At 39.1% G+C, this 21084-nt stretch overlaps 1 protein-coding gene across 1 annotated transcript in view; it reads left to right on the top strand.

Annotated features, from left to right (window-relative positions):
- Positions 1-21084, top strand: part of mettl15 (methyltransferase 15, mitochondrial 12S rRNA N4-cytidine) — a 62192-nt gene that overhangs the window by 20296 nt on the left and 20812 nt on the right. The window contains exon 3 of the mRNA XM_085355390.1: positions 13464-13600. Within this exon, the coding sequence (XP_085211516.1) occupies positions 13464-13600 (137 nt within the window). The remainder of the gene's footprint in view (positions 1-13463; positions 13601-21084) is intronic.

The following is a 21084-nucleotide window of genomic DNA, read 5'->3' as shown; positions in this document are numbered from 1 at the left end:
AATGGCTTTGTTCGCTATCAGGTTTCCACAGTCATTAGAGTCATTATAGAAGACATGAACTTGTCTGCAAACACTTGCCAACTGCTTGCCAAGTGGTACTGAAACTTGAGTGTGATACAAACCAGAAGGTGTGCCTTACCACTGCTACCAACACTTTTCAGAAAGTGCAAATTTTACTTTGAAGGTGAATGCTTTCCACTTCTGCCTTTCCAAAGGCAGAAATATTTGTGTTGTTAGTTTCTGTTGCACTTTTTCAAGTTTCACTACAGCTTGGAGAGTAAATGCCAAGTATTTGCCGAAAGTCAGCGTCTTCCTTGCCAATAACTGGTGACCACAGAAACATCGCAAGGTTTTCAGTGAAGGTATCCTCTTTGTGACCTGTTTCCCCTGGTGACATCAAGTAACTTATGTCAACCACTCACCAACTGGCTGGGAAGCACACATTTGCTGGGGGTCTAGGGCTTTGTGACTGAGACATACGTTATGTAGTGGTTTCTTCCAAAAAAAAAAACATGGTTTTGCTTGTGTCTTATAAAATCTAACAAATTATTCTTTTGTTTTGTTTTTGATTTTTTTTTTTTGTTATACATTTGCAGGATGTTTGCAGGATGTTTGCAGGATGTTTCCAGGAGTTGCCCCTTTCTGTTTTTTTCCAAGAAGGTTCTGACAGTTTGTCAATTCTAATTTGATTTGTGACAATTTTATCTCCTTTTCAATTTTGTCCTGCAAACTTATTTTTTGACTGGCAAATTAGTCACATAATCATTTGGTGTGTTTAGCTTTGACTTTAATGATGATTGATCTGTTACAGTAAATGTAGAGATGGTTTATTTGGTGAAGGAAAGCTGCAGGGACACCCATAATTTTTGAGTACACTGCTGCCATGAACTAATTAAATTGTTAATTAAATGAAATATTCACTTTATTTAATTTTTATTACATATAGACTTTCAATTTTTTGAAGTCTTATATTGGATGGGAATTTTCTGTTCCTGGCAGTTGTGCTGTAGTTGATGGAAAATTTGAGATTATTGTGTGATTTTTCTCTTTACATGTCTAAAGAACTGCTGCTTCTGTTGGTTTGTAAACTTTGAAATTTGAGAGTATTATTGGTCTAGAGATTTTTTGCGAGGGCACTTTTCTAGAAGTACAGATCAGTGTTATTCTTCTTGACTTTATCAGCCCACCAGCTTCACTCTCCTCCTCGGAATGATTATCCCATTTTAAGTAAGCATACATTACTATTAGGAGGCAACTGGTCTATTGTTTACATCAGCTTCGTCTTTGTATTTGACTGCATTTTATTGTATATTACAGTGTGCAGTGTGTTGCTCTATGTGTCCAACTCAAAGATGTGAGTGTAAAAACTGCAAGAATAATGTTAAACTTAATAAATATATTGTATTCTGTGTTTATCAAAATATTTTATATTGATAAATATAGTGCATTTGGAAAGTATTCACAGTGCTTCAGTTGTTCCACATTTTGTCATGTTGCAAAGTTAATTAAATTCACGGCCTTTGCCATAAGAATTGTGCTCAGGTGCATGACAGGATTGTATCGAGGTACGGATATGGAGAAGAGTAGAGACATACTTTTGTAGATGGGAGTTTGGAAAGTTTGGATCCACCGGTTATCGTCCTAGATGTGGTTGCCTGGCCAATCTGAGCCATTGTGATAGAAGGGTCTTAGTCAGGGAGTCTGACAGAGCTCCGGTGTTGGTCATTGCAGAGAGGAGAACCTTCCAAAAGAACAACAATACTGTACTACTCCAGCAATCAGGCCTGTATGGTAGAGTGGCCAGATAGATGCCAGTGCTCAGTAAAAGGCAAGGCAAGCTATTCGAAGTACTTTAGAAGCGAAAGGAGACAAACGCATTAAAATGAGAAAACAGCACATGACGGCTTGGTTACCAAAACTCTCTGGTCTGATGAAACACAGAACTCTTTGGCCTGAATGTCAAGTGTCATGTCTTGAGGAAACCAGGCACCACTCATCACCTGTCCAATATCATTCCTACAGTGTAGCATGGTGGTGACAGCATCGTGCTGTGGGTTTTTTGGCAACAGAAACTGGGAGTCAGGATTGAAGAAAAGATGCAGCAACATAAAGAGACATCCTCCACGATAACCTCCTCCAGAGTTCTCTGGACCTCTGACTGAGGCAAAGGTTCATCTTCCAACAGCACACAGGCAAGATAACAAAGGGACCACTCTATGAATATCCTTGAGTGGCTCAGCCGGATCCCAGACTTGAACCCGATTGAACATCTCTAGAGATCTGAAAATGGCTTGACACTCCCCATCCAATGTGATGGAGCTTTAGAGGTTCTGCAAAAAAGAATGGGAGAAACTGCCCAAAAATAGGTGTGCCAAGCTTGTAGCATCATACTTAAAAAATACTTGAGGCTGTAATTGCAGCCAAACACAGTACTGAGCAAAGACTGTATGTATGTACAAACACTTATGTACAGGTTATATTTTTAATTTTTAAATTTTTAATAAATTTGCAAGAATCTCAAGCAAACCTTATTAACTTTGCCACTGTGTGGTATTGGGTGTATAATCTTGAGGTGAAAAATGAATTGAATCCATTTTAGAATAAGAATGTAACATGACAAAGTGTGGAATAAGTGAAGCGCTGTGAATACTTTCCAGAGTCAATGTATCATGGATTTCATTTTTCTCTACAGATTCCGTAAATAAGCTGCTGTGTGTTCATGGCTTTATGAACATTAATGGCAGTTTTCCAGCCTTACAGCAAGGTGACATAAGGAAGAACATAAAGCCACTTAACCATCCAGGGACAGATTGTGCCTAAAATTTGCTATATATGGTGAGGGGAGACACTATGACAAACAGACTAGCCAGCTTCCTGAAATTGTTTAGATAGTTTTCCAGTATGTCCTCTGCCTTGTGCAGCACTAACAACTACACACATTTGTAGACCAATAGCCATGCCCTGTAGCAGCTATTCCAAAAAAGGGATGTCTATAAGAAAAAAAAAAAAAAAAAAAAAAAAAAAATGGCTTAAAAAACAACCCAAGAATGTTGTTTTATTAATGTCTTAGTTGGCAACTTTCCCAAGAAAGAAAGAATTTGACAAAAGTCCAACATTTATCATGTGAAGCTATTTTTTCAGACTCTGATAGTGGGTTTTGACTCAGTTATCTTCACTTTGAGTATACATGGCTGACACTGAATGCTACAGCACATGCACTGTGTCTGTGCAGTGCAGGGTAATGCTAATCTCTGATACTGTGTGACTCTTCATCTCTTCTTTTTCCCAGTAACATTTGTCCCAGGGGAATATCTTTGAGTTGATGTTGCAACTTCTGCACAAATCTTTTCAGCGGTATTTTGTTATTGATTGGATCCAGATTGGTGCTGAGGAAACAAAAGTAGAATGGTGACAGTTATGAAAATGTAATAAACATTCTTGTTATTAGTGCTTTTTTTTCCCATTTATGGGTTTGTTTTATAATTTGAGTCAATAATAATAATATTGATTGAGTATATTCAGATAATATGCTCACCAACCACTTCAATAAGTACACTGTACTAGTACTGGGTTGCGCCCTCTTTTTCTTGTAGAACTGCCTTAATTCTTTGTGCATAGATTGAACAGGGAAACTTTGCTCAGAGACTTTACTTCACATTGACATGACAGCATCACACAGTTGCTACAGATTTGATGCAAATCTCCTGCTCAACCACATCCCACAGGTGCTCTGTTGGACTTAGATCTAATGTCTGTGGAGGCCATTTGAGTACAGGAAACCAGCTTGAGATGATTTGAGCTTTGCGCTATCCTGCTAGAATCAGCAATCAGACACTATGGTCCTAATGGAATGGACATAGTCAGCAGCAATACTCAGTTGGACTGTGATGTATTTTTTATGTTCAGTCGGTATTAACAGGACCAAAGTGTGCCATGAAAATATGTCCCACACCATTACACCACCAGCCTGAATCACTGATACAAAGGTGGATATATTAATGACCTTCCTTGTCATGTTGTTTACACTAAATTCTACCATCTTAATCTGGCTGCAGAAATTGACTCATCAGACCAGGTAATGTTTTTTCCAATCTTCTATTGTCCAGTTTTGATGAGCCAGGACAAATCAGTAGCATCGATTTTCTGTTGTTAGCTTGCAGGACCTGATGTGGTCTTCTGCTGTTGTAGCCATGGGTTTGATGTTTGTGTACTCAGAGATGTTCTTCTGCATACCTAGTTTGTAATAAGTAGTTCTTTACCGTTGCCTTTCTATCAGCTCAAAGCAGGCTGACCATTCTCCTAGATAGAGGTGTATCTAATCAAATAGCAAATCAGTGTATTTAAAAACACACCATGTAGTCATTTTGGAATTTAGAATAGTCATAATGGTCACAATAAGATATGTCTCTTAAATGTCTCTTAAATGTAAATGAGAAGTACTTTAGTACTTCTACATGCGCTTCACCTTGTTAGTCATTTTCTATTATTTGTATACTATCTAGACATTTACAAATGATGACATTTAGATAAGTAGAATTCATTGTTTCAGGACTATCAGCAAGATTTAATGGAGATAATCTGTTTATTCATTTTGACGTTTAACTTTGGGCAGAAGTGGACCACAGGAAGACCGAGGGTTTGGCCAATAGATTAGACCAGACCAGGTTTGAACAGCTGTGCATAAAGGTCATCCATTAAGGATCCAATTTCTCTCACATTTTTAGATGCTAGATGTAAGCAAGGGAATGGAGCAAACAGAACTGTAATAGTTTATATTTTAGCTTTTAATCCTTTAAAAGTAAGAGCAAAACCGAAACCTCATGCCACTGGAATAGCGTCATGAGTTAATTTCCTTGCCTGAGTTTTGACAAAGTTTGTCCCCTGCTGTGCCACTTTTTTTTTCTCCTTTCTTTACAAAATTCCCATCATTAATTTGTGTTTCTGAAAAGGATACTTAACCTTGCATAGGCACTTCTGAAAAAGTCTGGCCTTCTTGATGTCTTCTAAGTGCCTCTAACATGATTTGCTCATTCTCAGGCTATAAATGACCTACAAACTTGAGACGGGTGTTATTGTTGGCAGATGAACTACTGCTGTTTTTGCGTGCATAGACGTGTCTTGTCTTAACTAGCTCAAATACCTCCTCGAGCACATTTATTTAAACTTGTGCCAAAAGAGGGCAAGCGGTGCTGAATAGATGAGGAATGAAAGTATTTGTTGTAACTTTGCAGCATTCCTTTAACAAAAGAGAGATTAGTTCAACATACGCAGAGGCAGGAGACTTCTGGCAAAGAGTTTTGTCAACAGTTTTGTGCTTCCCTATCACTTGTTCATTCTCACTCGCTCACTCATTCACCCACACTTTAAAAAAAATATATATATATTTTTTTTTACTCACTCTCAGTCCACTTGTCATATGTTAAGTCCACTTTAAGTTTAGGTAGGTGAGTCATGTATGTGTGTCAGACATGAGTGATCACCATCAAGATAATATCATGTCTGCTTTCACTGGCCATCTGTGTTGGACACATTTGCCTCCTACCTGGTGAAGTTAAAGTCAAAACGTGTGTGGAAGCAGTAATGAAACAGACAGTTTGAGGCTGTGCTGCGGAGGTTCGGGCGTGAGATACAGTTGGAACATAGCAGTGAGATTTTATGTCCAGTCAAGTTCACATTGGCCAGATGTGTAGCTATCGGACTATTCTCTACAGCCACCAAATCCCGCATTATTACCACTGATTATATCAGGGTTTCCACACGAATCATTCTGTGCTCTCATCCTGCAAACCTGCTAAAACTGGGCACACTTGTGTCTCGCCATGAACTTTGTGTGACAGAGAAAGAAATGCAAACCGGTTACCTCCACTCTTGCCATGGCAACGGACGCGACAAGAAAAGCGATCCTGTACCTGTGTATCTGTCTCCCAAATGGTCTGTGTGTTAGTGTAACAAGATCTGAAAAAACTCCCCTCGATGACATTTTAGATCCCCCACTGTAACTGACCTGGGCTGGGGAGTCACAAGTAGGATTTAGGTGAGTACTCAGGCTTCTCTCAGGTTCCTGTTTGTCTTTTCCTAATGAATTCAGCCATAAGAAAGCTCCAGATAAGGCCCATTTTTTCCACATGGCCAGGATATCATATACTGGTGCACGAGCTGTTTTTTGTTTGCTTGATGCAAAAGCTTTATTTTTTAGATATGTATGTAAAATATCTCTCTTTGATTTGACATATGAACTGATGAAGCATTTGTCATTTTACTTTGAGAAAAAAAGTGCTCATTAAAAATGCTGTGGGATGACTGCTGAGGTGTCCTGCATTATAGCACCTTGCTGCTTCACTGTTGGACTGCACCACTCGGCCACTCCTAACTCTCCTGTTCCCTCTGCTGGGAAAGGCAGATATTGCACACTCCAGACGAAGTACAAAACGCAGACTTGGAGTAAGTAATTTTGTTTTAAAGATCATTCTTTGCATTGCATTACCGAGAATCACCTGCGTCTTGCTCTGGTTTGATTCCAGTCTGCCGCATTCTCTGCAAAAGGCATGGCCTAGGTGAAAGCCTTGCTGAAAACCTCTCGGTATAAAATATTGTGAATGAGTCATTCCCAAGTTTGGTGTTAATCATCATTTCAAACGCCAAACCTATTATCACCAAATCTTTTCAAGAAGTTCTTGTGTCCATCTGGTGGCAGAAGTAGCAGGTTTGCTTTTCTTTTTCTTTTTTAAAGGGAGGGAGGAGGGTTTTTTTCCCTTCTTTCTTTTTTGCAGCAGCATTCAGGTCGTTTGAAAAAGCTTGTTATCCTCCAGCATAGGAACCAGATTTTTAGTTTACCTTGTAAATGACCTTGTAAACATAAGGCTTCCTTTTTTTCCCCTTTGGACATGCACTCAATTTTTAGGTTACTTTATTTGGTTTGTGCATGCGTGTGTTTGTGCGTGTGTGTGAAGGAGGCGAAACTTTCGCTGAACCTTGTACAGATGGAGTGTCTGTGCTTGGTGCAGTAGTTATTCAAACAAGAATTAATACTCAGCATTTGCATTTCCAGCTAACTGCCTCTAAGAATATTGAGCATCAGCTGTCTGTCTGTCATTTGAACTGGTGAAATAGATCAGCGTTACCTTTGTTCTTTCGGCCACAGCTCCCTCAAAATGTGACAAAAGATTGTTGTGACAAGTGCCTCACCCTCCAGCAGAGGACCAGTTTGTCTCCCGTTTGCTTGTGTCGACTGTTTGATAAAAGCCAGCCTACTTTTGCTGTTTGTGTTTCTGTTTTCGTTTTCCTTTTTTGTATTGAATAGCACAACAGGCAAGTTCATTATGCGTGTGACTCATCCCACTAGCCCACACCCCCTCCCCATCTGCTGCTGTGCGCTGGAAAGGAGAGGGAACCGCCATTGATCACTTCTTCCCTCACACATGCACGCACACACCCCACCTTCAACGTCACTATCGATCGACATGTTTAATGTTTTTGTGGGAAATAGCTGGCATTTCCTTTTTGTGTCCTTTTACATCTGTTCCCGACCATTTGCTGACATTATAATAAATCACGGAGCAGACATGTAGAAGATGAAAAGTAAAAGATAATCTAGCGAATTATTCAGACAGTGTCAGACCATTCAGACTGATTGAACATGCTGTGATTTCTTTTTTTCCTTTTTTTGTAGCAGGCTCAGTCAAGAATATATAAGGAAAAATGTCTGGATAGGAAAACTTTTCTTTTTTTTTTGCATGTCTTATTCAGTTGTTACAGCTGGTAACAGCAAAGACCCCGCAGAATGGTCGATAAGCGTTACATATATCCTGCGTAAAACATTTCCTGACTGCCCCGCTCTCAATACTTGATTAATAAAATAAAAAAAACACTGACATCCACATATGAGATTATTTTGAAGTCGATGATTAATATTTTTAACAAACGTTCAAACACATTTTCCCTTCGTTTGTCTTCTCTTACAGTGCTTTAAAAAAAAGTAAAATAGAATAAGAGCTGGTTTATGGAGCAAACAGAAACTTGTGTGCTAAAAAACTGAGAAACATCACAATGAAATCAAGGCAATAGTTTTTTTCACTTTCTCATCTTTCTGACTTGGTCTTTCTTTACATCAAGAACTGAAAGACACTGTTCGTCGATGAAACAGTTTGCAGGTAGTGTATGCTGACTTCACAGCAGTTCTGCCCTGCCAAAAGGTCCAATCTGGTCCCCAGGCTGGCTCTGAAAAGTGTGAAAATTGCAGAAAGGAGGGTATACGTTGTTAAGAATGGATCACATCATGTGATCGGTTGTCTGAACTGTTAATTTAATCCGAGTCAGAGGTCTGAATCATCCTCACTTTTACAGTCTTCCTACTGACAAAGAAGTTTTTCATACCACACCAAAGAAAGGTGGTTAAACCACTGTGTCCTGCTGATGCATTATAGCACATATTGTTGAAACTGCACCTAATTTTGTTAAAACAGCGCATACTGTAAAGGAGTGGTGGAGATCGAATCGGCCTGCGTGCAGCCCGTGAACTGAGTTTGACTCTTCTGGTTTACAGGGATTCCTGCAGCCTTATTACTATAGTGCTTCCCTGCTGCACTTGAAACAAAGAGCACACTAACAGCGATTGAGCTGACTGTTAAGGCCATGACTTCACAACTAAATTGATGATGAGACACGATCCATTAGGGCCTGTCTGATGGTGTCTTGTACATGCATGCTGAGCACTAGTGTGCGTGTGCGTGTGTATGACACAATTATTGTCTATCAGCAGAACACTGCAATATCAAGGGAAAAGAAAGCAAAGAGGTTTATAAGTAAAAAAAAAGACTGAGGTAAAGATCTCTTTAGGACAGACAAAACAGTGAGTAACCCTTTTAACTGGAAACTGGGGGCTGAATGTGTCTATAGCTTCTGAAATGATGATGCATGTCAAGTTTGCTTCACCACTGATAAACAGTACATATATGGTTTTTATTTAATCAGGTAATCTCTTGAATTGGATTGATAAGAAGGTTGGTAGAGATGAGAAAGATTCCTATGGGAGCGACTTGGGAGTGTTCTCTTCATCAAGGCGGTTATATGATGAAAGAGTCTGTTGTGTGAGGATTAAGGTCATGTGCATTAACATAATAACAGCACTTCCATTAATTTTGGTTCAGTTACCTTGAATTACGGGATTTGGTGAAGTGTTTATATTTGTTTTCAGGCATTTCTGTCACTGCAGGTATCAAAAAGCTTCTCAAAAAAGTTCTTACAGTATAATTTAGGCTCTAAGGCTAACATGAATACATTTGCATTAGCACATCGTCACATCCAGTTTATTAGAGCTTTGTTGCTGAAAACAACTGCCTCCTGCTGTTTAAAATGACTCTGATTTCCTGCAGGGGGAGTGAACTAAAGTTCAGGGAAGTTTTGAGCCGTCAAAGCAAAACAGTGGACTAAAGATGCTGTGGACTAAAAGCCCTCTGTAAAACCGATTGAAACTACAAAGTCAGGTGATAATTCTGTGTGAATTTGGGACTAAAAGCAAAAGAATAGCTATTGGTTTCAGTGAAACAGACACCTTATATGACTTAAGTAACATTTATATTTATTTATTAACATATATATTATATTTATATATTTATATAAAATGTACGCATTATGCAGTCCAGATCTTCATCTGGAATTTCTGGATTAGCATCCATCCATCCATCCATTTCTGGGTCAGCTGCCATGGTGTGAGAGGCGGGGTACACCCTGGACTGGTCACCAGTCTGGCACAGGACAGACAACCATCCACGCTCACATTCACATCAAGAGCCCAAAGTGAACAAACGCAGACGGAGTGAGAGCATGCAGACTTCACTAGAGGTGTGAATCACCATACATCCCACGATACGATATTATCACAATACTTAACGCACGATACGATATTATTGCAATATTTTAAAATATTTTGCGATATTCAGATTCTGTACATAAAGGTAAACTTTATGAATATTCATTTTATCTAATATCAAAGTCTCACACTCAGTCTTTCTCTCATTTCAGTCAGTTTTATTGTTGACAAACTGAACGTTTGTATTACAGTTTAGTCCCAACTTAACTGAATGCAACCATCTGGTACAATTATAGCTATTCTGAACTATGCAATTTATGAAAACTATGCAGCCCATTCAGCAACTGAAGAACTTGAAAGTAAATTAAAACAAAATATAATTTTACATTAAATAAAAAAGTTTTAAACTTAATTAAAATAAAACATGTCTTAAATTAAAATAAGTAAACTGTCATGTTTATTGCTGCCAAAAAAAAGTTAAACACATTTGGACAGTGAAGGAATGTCAGGATTCTTGTTCAGAAAAAGGATCAACATGCTCTGAGCACAAAAACCTCTTTTGTAACAAAATATCGATTTCTGCTGTCCCTGTATTGATACATTATTAGCAAACAAAATATCACGATACTACATAGTATCGATTTTTTCCCCCACCCCTAGACTTCACACAGAAAGGTCCCAGCCTTGATTCAAACCCAGGAGTTTCTTAATGTGAGGTGACAGTGCTAACCGCCACGTTCATAATGATTAAACTTCTAATAAAAGCTCCACTAAGTTTACCAGAAATTGTCAATCAATCCCAGTTTACACAGCGTTATTGCCACAGGCTAAAGACTGTGCTAAAGAAAAATTTTGCCTGCTGAATGGCTAGGTTGCGCTCCCAGGCTTGTTGGTGCACTGAGTGTGGGTTCCCTGTCACAGCCAAGAAAGTTGCAGAATAAGGTTTGGGGGGAAATATTGTATTGTTTATTTGTAATGTATACATGACGAACTGTTCAATAAGCTACATTTTTCAGACATAGTTTGGAGAGATATTTGCCGACATTAAGGTTAAGATATGGTAAAATATTGGGCAGTCTGTCTCGGTTTTTGGGCAGCTTTTGCCCTTTAGTTTGAGACATTTTGAAATTACATTTATTTCATTATGATCAGGAGGTACTTTGGTACTTATAGGCCTTTATAATTGTGGCTTTAAAATAAGGGTTGGGCGACTGGACGAATATATCGACTATCTACGATAGGCTGAGCCTTTCACCGATTGTTTTTAGAAGAGCGATTTATTTATTTGCCCATGAGTATGTTTGCTAATAATGTTGGTTGAAGCTAAGAGAAGCAGTCAATGGAAAAAATAATAGGGCTCTTTAATGGCACCCTCTTCCATCTGCAAACAAATGCACCCTCCTCAGAGTGCGCCCAAATGCAGCGATTCATTTACTCAAATTCATAACAGAAAGAAAGAAAGGCAGTAGCCTATGTTAAAAAACAACAACATTTTATTTAAATAAAAAAACAACAACACAATGGTGGGGAGGGAAACAAACAGCAACTGCCTTCTTAAATAAATAAATAAATGAAGAATCCGAAAAGTAGCTATATTAATACTGAAACAAACAAGAAAAGAAGGTAAAATATTCCCTCCAAACAAAATGTATAAATTCTAAATGCGCAAATCCACGCATGATTACATTGCTCCACCCATGTGCGCCTGCACATGCCTTTATCGTCATTTATTGGACTGACGATTGTCGGTTGGAAAACTTTTACATATCGCCAAACCTTACTTTGAAACAAGTCCAGGTACAGGATACCTTGGATAAATGTTAGTTTTATATGTATATACTGAGCATGTTTACCTTGAACTTACGGCTTATGTAAATTTTAGCTTTAATGTTGTTAATCCATGAAATAAAAATACTTTTTATTAATTACAACACCCCTCAGTGTGTTGTAATGATCGTGAAATCACTTCCTTTTTAACGTCTTTATTGCTAAATTTGATTGCCCCGAACTGAATGTGAAAAATTCAAATGAATTCTTTTGAAGGCTTGGTCTGAGCTATAATGCATTCATACAGTGCTGTTAAAAGGTATTTTCCCCCTTCCTGTTTTCTTGTTTTTTGTTAAGTCTTTTAAAATGATAATTTCATTTATTAAGGTGAAACGATTATCCAAACTAGTCCTATGTGAAACGTAATTGACCCCTGTAGTTATGAATTAACTGTGACTAATCACATTTTTGTAAAATGGAGTTCAATCTCTCTTGCCACATCCATGCCTGCTTACTGCCAGATCTGTTGGATCAAGAAATCACTTAAATAGAACCTGTCTGACAAAGTGAAGGGTAAAAGATGTTAAAAAAGGACCAAAGTCACTGACATCTATCAGTCTGGAAAGAGTTACAAAGTCATTCCTAAGGGTTCGGAACTCCAGCTCTTATACACAAATGGAGAAAACTTGACTGGTGAACTTTCCCAGGAGCCAACCAAATTACTCCAAGAGTGCATCAATGACTCAGGAGGTCATAAAAGAGCCCAGAACAACAAAAACTGGAGGCCTCAGTTAAGGTAGTGTTCATAATACTGCAATAAGAAAGAGACTGGGTAAAAATGGCATTCATGAGACCATTTCAAGTAGAAATCCACTTCTGACCAAATGTTAATCGCCAAAACTTTTGGGAAAATACTCTTGGGAACAATGAGGCAAAACTTGAACAGTCAAACATGGTAGTGTGGTCTGGGACTGCTTTACTGCTTCAGGACCTGGACGATTTATTGTAATTAATGGAACCATGAATTTTGCTTTCTACCAGAAAATCCTGAATGTCCAGCTATCAGTTTGTTTCCTGAACTCAAGCACACTTGGGTTATGCAACTGAACAATGAAGGGAAACATACCACCAAGTCATCTCTCAATGGAAAAATAACACAAAATAAAGTCTTTTGGAGTGGCCTAGTCAAAGTCCAGACTTATATCAAGTTGTGATGTTTTGACATGATTTAAACAGCCCATTCCTAATCGAAAACCCTCCCCCTACCCAGAATTCAAACAATTCTGCAAGGATAATGGGGCCAAACTCAATGACTCATTGCACATTATGAACAACTCCTTGATTGCAGTTCTTGCCTCTGAGGTTAGCACAACCCATTATTAGGTTTTGGGGACAATTACTTTTTTCACACAGAGCCAGGTGGGTTGGGTTAACCTTTTTCCCCATTAATTAATAAAATCATCATGTAAAAAACTGCATTTTGTATTTACCATGGTAATCTTTGTGTAGTATTAAAATGTGTTTGATGATATAAAACCTGGACCTCATTTTTAAAAATCAGGTAAGTGCTTCAAAAGTTATGTGGATAAACACACTCTTTCACCTATTGTTGTTGGTACCATAGTTCTTGAGGTATAGACTTTAAACTTGATAAAGAGGCTGGGGAGTTCCCCCAATCAGAACTTTTTACCATACAGATCTAGATGGTGTCACAGACTAAAATGGAAGGTGACAATGTGTGAAAATGTGGGTGCCTATGCATGACACATGTCAGTGCACCACCGTGAGTTAAACACTTAAATGATGAACTAACATTGTGATGATAAAAGATGATTCACGTATATGGAGTCATGTTGTGAGAACTGTTCTTGTGCTTTCTCACATGTAGGTGGTGCTGGACATGACATTTGGAGGTGGTGGTCATACCAAAGCAATTCTGAGCACAGTTCCCGAAGTCACGGTCCTGGCCTTAGATCGAGATCCCACAGCAATTTCTCTGGCCCAGCAGTTAGCCAAGGAACACTTGTAAGTGATTTATTGAGAAAGATCAACTAGACCAAAGTTGAAGCTTCAAGCTACACACTGTTGAGACAAATGTTTATACCTTATCATGGCTAATGTTTGGCCATCAGTTTTTGTTGTTATAGCTGACAGCTTGACAGTTTTAAGCAGTGTGTGTGGTTTGTGGTCATTTCTTAAAAGATACTGTGGGTTTGATATACGGTGTTGCAGCTCTCCCTGTACTTTCTCACTTCTTCCCTGAGCCCGATCAAATACTGCTTGCCAAGATACAGCCCCTGAGTTCCACTGTCCAATCAGAGCCATTCGTCCTTCTTAACTTAAAGCTTTTCTCCCCCCACGCAAAGCTGGTGGGCCCAGCATGTAATTTGTCAGAGTAAGGGCCCACGCCTGCTGTGTGAGGGAGATGCTACCTCCCACAGAGGATCTATAAGTTACTGGTGGGGGGTGTGGGGGTTAAAAATGGAGAGAGAGAGAGAGAGAGGCAAAAAAAAACAAGAGAGAGAGAGAGAGAAAATGAAAATATAAGAGAGAGCAGGGAGACACAAGGACACAATGCCAGGGTGAGAGGGAGTGTGTGTGTGTGCATGAGCAAAGCGCGGGTGGATGAAAATAAGATGTTCCTAAGACCATGGCGTGGGAAGGAATCCTTTTACGTAGATTCTGGGGAAACCTCTCTCAAGGGAATCTGCCAGAGAAATGTGCCTGTGAGCGGGGAATGACAATTAAGAGAGAGAGAGAGTGAATGAGAACACTGTATTCTGTCAGCAGCAATATACCCCTGCTGTAAACTCTTCCACGCCTACTCGTGATGCAAGTTGAGAGAGGCTAGAGAAATCTAGCAATTAACCAATATTATTGGATGCCTGAGTAAAAGACCCTGGCAGCCCACGCAGTGCATCCACACAACAGGGTTAGAGGATTTTCTCTCTCCTCTGCACTCCTGTTTCTTGAGGAAAGTCTAACCTCAGTGCAAACTGTTGAGTTTCGGTGTCAGTCTGAACCCAGTTTTACAGCACAAAGAGAACAATTTCAAGTCCAAACATTTCAAAATCGTCAGCTTATGAAGGTAAATCTCTTTTCCCTGAATAATATTCACCCGTGTACTTAATGGGATTTGTCTCCTGCATGTTGAGCCTTGCTATTCTCTGCATCATTCTTCTTGTTGCTATGACTTCCCTCCGCTCGAAGCTCTGCAGTAGTTGTGCCCACAGTACATGTTATAAATCTGAAAAGGCACAGCACGTCATTGAAAAGTCAAACATTGGATTTACATGTACATATATGGTGAAACTGACTGATATGAAGTGAGATCTGAACTGTTTGCATACTCTGTGCTCTTTGTTGATTTACACCGAATGCCATGTTGCCTGTCACATCATGGGTAGTAGGCTCTGAATGCTTTGACACATGAAGCCCATTTTCTTAGAGTTTGCCTGCACATATTGGCTCTCTGTCTTTATTTGGCTTATTTAAAATGTTTTCATAAGAACAGTTTCCCTCCTCTAAGGCTGTAGCGCTTTTCTGCTTTTGTTATTCAGTCGATCCTTCTTTTATTTTTTCCTTTCCACTCTTATTCCACTCTTTCTTACTCTTGTTGTTTGTTTGAAGACCACTGCATGAAATGAAATTATATTTAAAGGTTTTACATTGGAGATTTGTCAGATCTGCAATTAAAGGTGAGCCTATAATAACATGTTGATGAATTATTTGGCACTTTCCTTTAGGGTTTTTACAATACTAGAATTTCAAACGGTAGAGATACCCTGGAAAATACTTACAATTTTCAATGCAATGGGGGAAAAATTAAAATCAATCATTTAAGAGGCGTCCATTTTTAACAATAGTTACAACAGTACTGGTTGGTGCAGATGTTTTCAGCTACAGCTAAGGCTGGGTGATATGACTTTAAGTTAAAAAAAATGACAATTCATGAAACATTTTCCCTCAATTAGGATTAATGAATATGAACAAACAAACCCACACACAGACAGGATATTTTTGTTTGTTAGTGTTGTAACAGATTGGCAGTATTACTTTTGGTCGTTAAATCTACAAAAAGTGTCCAAAAAACAGACACAGCATTTTGTATTTGGCAGAGGCCGCTTCAGTTGTGCTGTCAGCTCGGTGTTTGAGTTTGAATATTAACTGTCATTTTGGGAATAAAGTAGAAATTTCGAGATTAACACCCAGCTGAAGCTTTGCAGCTGCCAGCCACAGGTACACAACAATAGAACCCAGTTCATTCCTCAATGCAGGTGAGGCGTAATTGCTGATGCCGCTCTGTTTTGTCAGCTTCCCCGCAGCGGCGCCACAGACCACTCCCCACAACAGCATCACGTAGGTGTAATTTTTAACCAATATAAAACATGCTGACTTTTGTTTGGTTTATTTTATTACTGAAAAAAATAGCAACACCTTGGAGACCTACATTGATTTCATCTAGGCATTTTGCCATTTTTGTTGCTTTTTTTCATGGGTGAAGTCAACCAGAGCTTACTGGGAGAATAGTCCTGCATTACAACAGTGCAAGGACCAGTGCTATGCATTTAATGCATACAACTCACCAAAACACTTCACAATTCATAAAATGCACAAACTTGAATTTACGTCCTTCTAAGCTACCCAAGCTGTCGGTTTGGTCAAGTGTTTGTAAAATGTAAATGATGTAAATGTTCTCAGGCTACTTATAATAAGAAATGTTAGTTAGATTATAATATACAAGGAGTGACTGCCACAAAGACCTACTTTTACCTCCATCAGCAAACCATGCCAAAGAAGATGTTTGGTATCACTGCTAATAATAATAATGATAATAATAATAATGGCTGTTAATTGGCTCCAAAAAAATCTTTTTTAATTTCTCTCTTCATTCTTGCATGTCATCTCTTGTTTTGCTCTTCCCAGCTAAGTGTAATAGTGTTTGCATTGCTCAGTATAGCCCACACGTCGGCAGTTCTCTTTGTAACCGAGCGATAACCTCAATCAATCAATCAGTCGTACATCATAGACAACATGGAGGGAAGTGCTGATTTCCATGTTTAGAAACTCATGTCGTGTTCGCATTTCCTAACTATGGAGAAGTGAGCTTGTCAGCCAGGAAGTAAAGATGATGAAATTAAAGTGGGGAAACAGGGGGGCAGGACAAACTTCACGATTCAATATTTTCCCGTGGCTTTAACAGTACATAAATAAGTCAGAGAGAAGTCTTTTATATCCATCTCTGGGTCATCTGGGGTAATTTAGTTAAAAATAAAAGAGTCATTTCTAAAGGCTAGCCTCTCTGTGTTTGTATCCCTCTTCGGTTTTTTCCTCCACTGGACTGTAGATATTTCCATCACCGGTCCCCTGCTGAAAGCAATCAATCACCATCTTGTCTTAGGCTTCAGTGACGCAGGTAAAGGAACTGAGCAGGTCAACACAAGGGAATATTTCAGGCTTGATTTGTGAAGAAGCAGCATGATGCTGAATGAGCATGCGCTCAGACTGAGGCTACTGTGAAGGCTGCTGATGTCCTCACCAATGGTAGCCTTAAATATTTAGTGAAGGAATGATTTCTGAAAAAAAAGATTCAGTACTGACCTCAGAAAAGGCAGAAAGAAAAATATCATTGCCACCTATTTTGACAGTTTGATGGATACAGTATAAAGCGTTTTGAGAAAGTATTTTATGAAAGAACTTAAATATAATATTAGAAAAGTATACCTATTTTTTTTCAATTAATTAAAGGAAATGACTCACTCATAAGGTGCTCTTAATATCACCCCTAACATTTTAGAGCTTATAAAAGTAGTAAGTGGATAACTAAAAGTAATTCAAATTCAGCTTCACCATAGCGTGACTTTTTTTGTTTTCTTCACTGAAATGTGCATATTTGTCAAACACAACATGAAAAGATCTTAAAGGGGATTTAATCTAGACCCATTTGTGTTCAGGCAGAACACAAGGAAGACGTGGAGATGGTGTGAATGGATACAAGGTGAAATGAAAAGGCGCGATCAGATGCAAATTCACTCAGGGCAGTGCGACCTGGCAGGATAAAATATAGAAGATGAGGTTTCAGCTTCAACAAAAACCCCATATGGTTCATATTGTGGTCATTAGAATGAGAGAGATAAGAAAAAAGCTGAGATACTGGAGGGGAATAGTGCACAAGCCGAACTTCGTTCATCTCTAATGCCCCCCCCCCCCCCCCCCCCCAAAAAAAACAAAACAAAACAAAAAAACAAACCCCCCCCCCCCCCCACACACACACACACACACACACACACACACACAAAGTGACAATTCATATTTTGTTTGTACTCTTTGTACTCTAATTAAAGTTGACTTGTTATATTATTACTGTATGACTGGAGGTGAAATGCAATCACCAGCCACTATTTTTTGGACAACATTTAGGTTTTGGTTACCAGTTTGAGTTGATTTGAGCTTTGGGAAGTGACGCATTGTCCTGGTTAATGCAGGATGATTCTAAAGAGATGGACATGGTCAGCAACAATACTCAGGTAGGCGTTGAAACAATGCTTAGTTGGTTCAAAATGTGCCAAGAAAATATCCTCCACACCATTACATAACCAGCACCAGCCTCGGCCATTGTCACAAGCGAGGATGGAGCCATGCTTTTATGTTGTTTATGCAATAATTTTCCAATCTTCTCTTGTCAAATTTTGCTGAGTCTTAGTGACTCTTAGCTAAGAACAGAAAGCTTAGACTGACTGGAGTGAGCCTTAGTACGGTCTTCTGCTGCTGTAGCCCATCCGCCTCAAAGTTCACAGTCTTGCACATTCAGAGATGCTTTTCTGGATACCTTGTAACAAGTGGTTATTTGAGTTACTGCTGCCTTCCTTTTTTCAGACTATTTTGTGTGAACTCTAGAGATGTTTGTGTGGTAGAATGTGCAAAAAACATTCCAGTAGATCAGCAGTTTCTAAAATACTCAGACCAGCCATCTGGCATGAACTATCTGTTTATCTGTTATCTGTTGTCAAGCTCTGTTTTGCAACCATGCCATTTTCAGAGTCACTTCAGTCACCTTTCTTCTTCATTCTGATTCTCAGCAACTTTAGCAAATCAACTTGACCATGGCTACATGCCTAAATGCTTCACATTGCTGACATGTGATTGACTGACTAGCAGTGTTGGGACTAACGCGTTATTAAGTAATGCGTTACAGTAACTACGTTATTATTGTGGTAACGAGCACGGTAACTAGTTATTATGCCAAAATCAGGAACGCATTAGTGGGATTTAGATAGGGGTTGTTACTCGTTTCTTCGTGTGGTGGCTATCGCGGAGCTTCCACAGATTCAGTAACATTAGCAAGTGGTGGAGGCCAGCAGGTGGATGAGGGAAAGGGGAGGCAGGAGGAGGAGAGACCCGAGGCGGCCGCTGGTCTGAGTGTCAGGTGAACTGAACTTCAGGTAAGAAGTTATGACCTGCAGTCTATCTGGGTCAGATATATGCCAAGTTTCGGTGGAGTTTATTTTCGTTATGCTGACTTTTTCCGTACTGCGTACTAGCTAGCATGACAGAGTTTCTATACAGCTGGATGGGTGCTATAATGTTGATGTTGAACTTTATTTTGTTCATAAGGTTAGTTAGTAGAGTTGCCAACCGTCCCGTAAAAAACAGAATCTCGTATTCAGAGAAAATATTACGCGTTTCGTATTGAGGTGAAAAGGAACGCAGTTTGTCCCGTACTTCAGCTAGAATGGAAAAAGACACAAAGTTGGAGCTGCACAGCTGCTTCTTCTTCTCTCGTTCTTTCCCCCTCCCTCTCCTGTTGAAACTGATCAATGATCAGCTTTTCTCTCTTGTTTGTTTATCGCCCACTTTGCGCCAGAAAGAGGAAGCCAGCGGATGTTGCGCTAAACAACAGCAGTGCATTTAAGCTTTATCAGCTGTTGTTAGAATTTATTTAATATAAATTTTTAGTATCAGCTGATGTTTGCTGGAGCCACAGCCGTAAAAGTTTCTGGTCATGATGTCGGTTTGGTTATCTGGTAAGAGGGAAACATGAAGATGAAACCAGGAGATGTCCTTACTGAATCATGAGAGCTGAACAGGTGATGGAGAATCAGGTTTATCTTTTAGGTCACATGAATGAGTTGAAGGGAAGTTATGAACTGTTTCTGAGAGACAAATAACACCAGGATCCTTTTTCTACGTAGCTGACAGCTGGTAACTGTGCAGGGGCGGATCTAGCAAAGTTTTGCCAGGGGGGCCAGGTAGGGCATCAGAGGGGGGCACAAGGAAATACTTTTTTCTTATTCTCATTTAAAATATCTAGCTTTTAAAAAAATAATTATCTGAATCTTACAACAAACGATTGATAGATTGATACATATATACCATCAAAACAGTGTACATCACTGTCACAACAGCGTTTGTTTTCATTCAAAGGCTTTATGACTTTTCCTATAATGGCGGGCCGGTCTCTAGTCAAAATGCCTGGGCCGATTTTTTTTGTCCCAGTCCAGCCCTGTATGCAGCTCATCTGCAGTCTGGTGTTACCTACATCTTCCTATTCGGAAGGCAGAATTTCCGAGTTCTGAGTACAATCGAAAGCACCACGACTGCAGTTTTTGTGTTGGATGTAAAAAGCGCACCTGACGCTGTGACGTAGGCTAGAATCATGGCGGCGGTCAACAACGGTCCAGGCGTGGGATTTCTCTCGTGGAAATGTGCACATTATTATTTTTTTTCTACTGGTAGGTGGCACAGTGCACTTGTGGCAAGTAAGCAAGCTAGAAGACTGGCACTCTTGCTGGGTATCCAGCTACGGAAGCAACACATTAACAAGAGAATTCTGAGAAAAACCAAAGTTACTTTCCCTAGTAACTAGTTACTTTGAAAAGAAAGAATTGTATAAATTTACATTGTTTTAAAAAGTGGTACATGCTTAAAACGATAACTCAATATGAAGAATGTGAATGAAATTGGAGTTCATTGAAAAAGGATCCATTATAATTTTTTGTTTTATTTATTTTAATTTTATTTTTCTCCTTGTTACTATGTGGAGTGGTATATTCTGATTGTAAATTTGTTGTTTGGTTTGGGTTAGGACCAGAGATAAATGTTAATGTTAGTTTGTTCCCTGATTTTTGGTGCCCACTTGTAATATAAATTGGATTGTAGATAGGGGGCAGGGTTTAATAAGAATATTTTCTTCTTCCTGCTCCTTTTCACACATGGTTGTAGTGCTTTTTGATAGAAAGTGTGGTTGGTTTGTTTGAATTGTTGTACCAAGTGTGAAATAAATAAATAAATGAAAAATAAATGAAAATAAATGAAAGTAACGAGTAACTTGAAGCAACTGAGTTACTTTTGATAGAAGTAACTAGTAATGTAACTAAGTTACTAATTTAAAGTAACTTACCCAACACTGCTGACTAGATATTTACATAAACGATGAGTTGGAACAGGTGGGGCTTATAAGGTGGCCGGTGAGTGGATGTATCTTCACAAGGCGTTTAGCAGTGAACAAA

The sequence above is a fragment of the Diplotaxodon limnothrissa genome, linkage group LG1, assembly GCF_057381915.1.
Source record: "Diplotaxodon limnothrissa isolate DT_005_m linkage group LG1, D_limnothrissa_male_GT1.1, whole genome shotgun sequence".
NCBI classification, from domain to species: Eukaryota; Metazoa; Chordata; class Actinopteri; order Cichliformes; family Cichlidae; genus Diplotaxodon; species Diplotaxodon limnothrissa.
The sequence above is the reverse complement of the archived record's forward strand: the minus strand, read 5'-3'. Positions and strand labels throughout refer to the sequence as shown.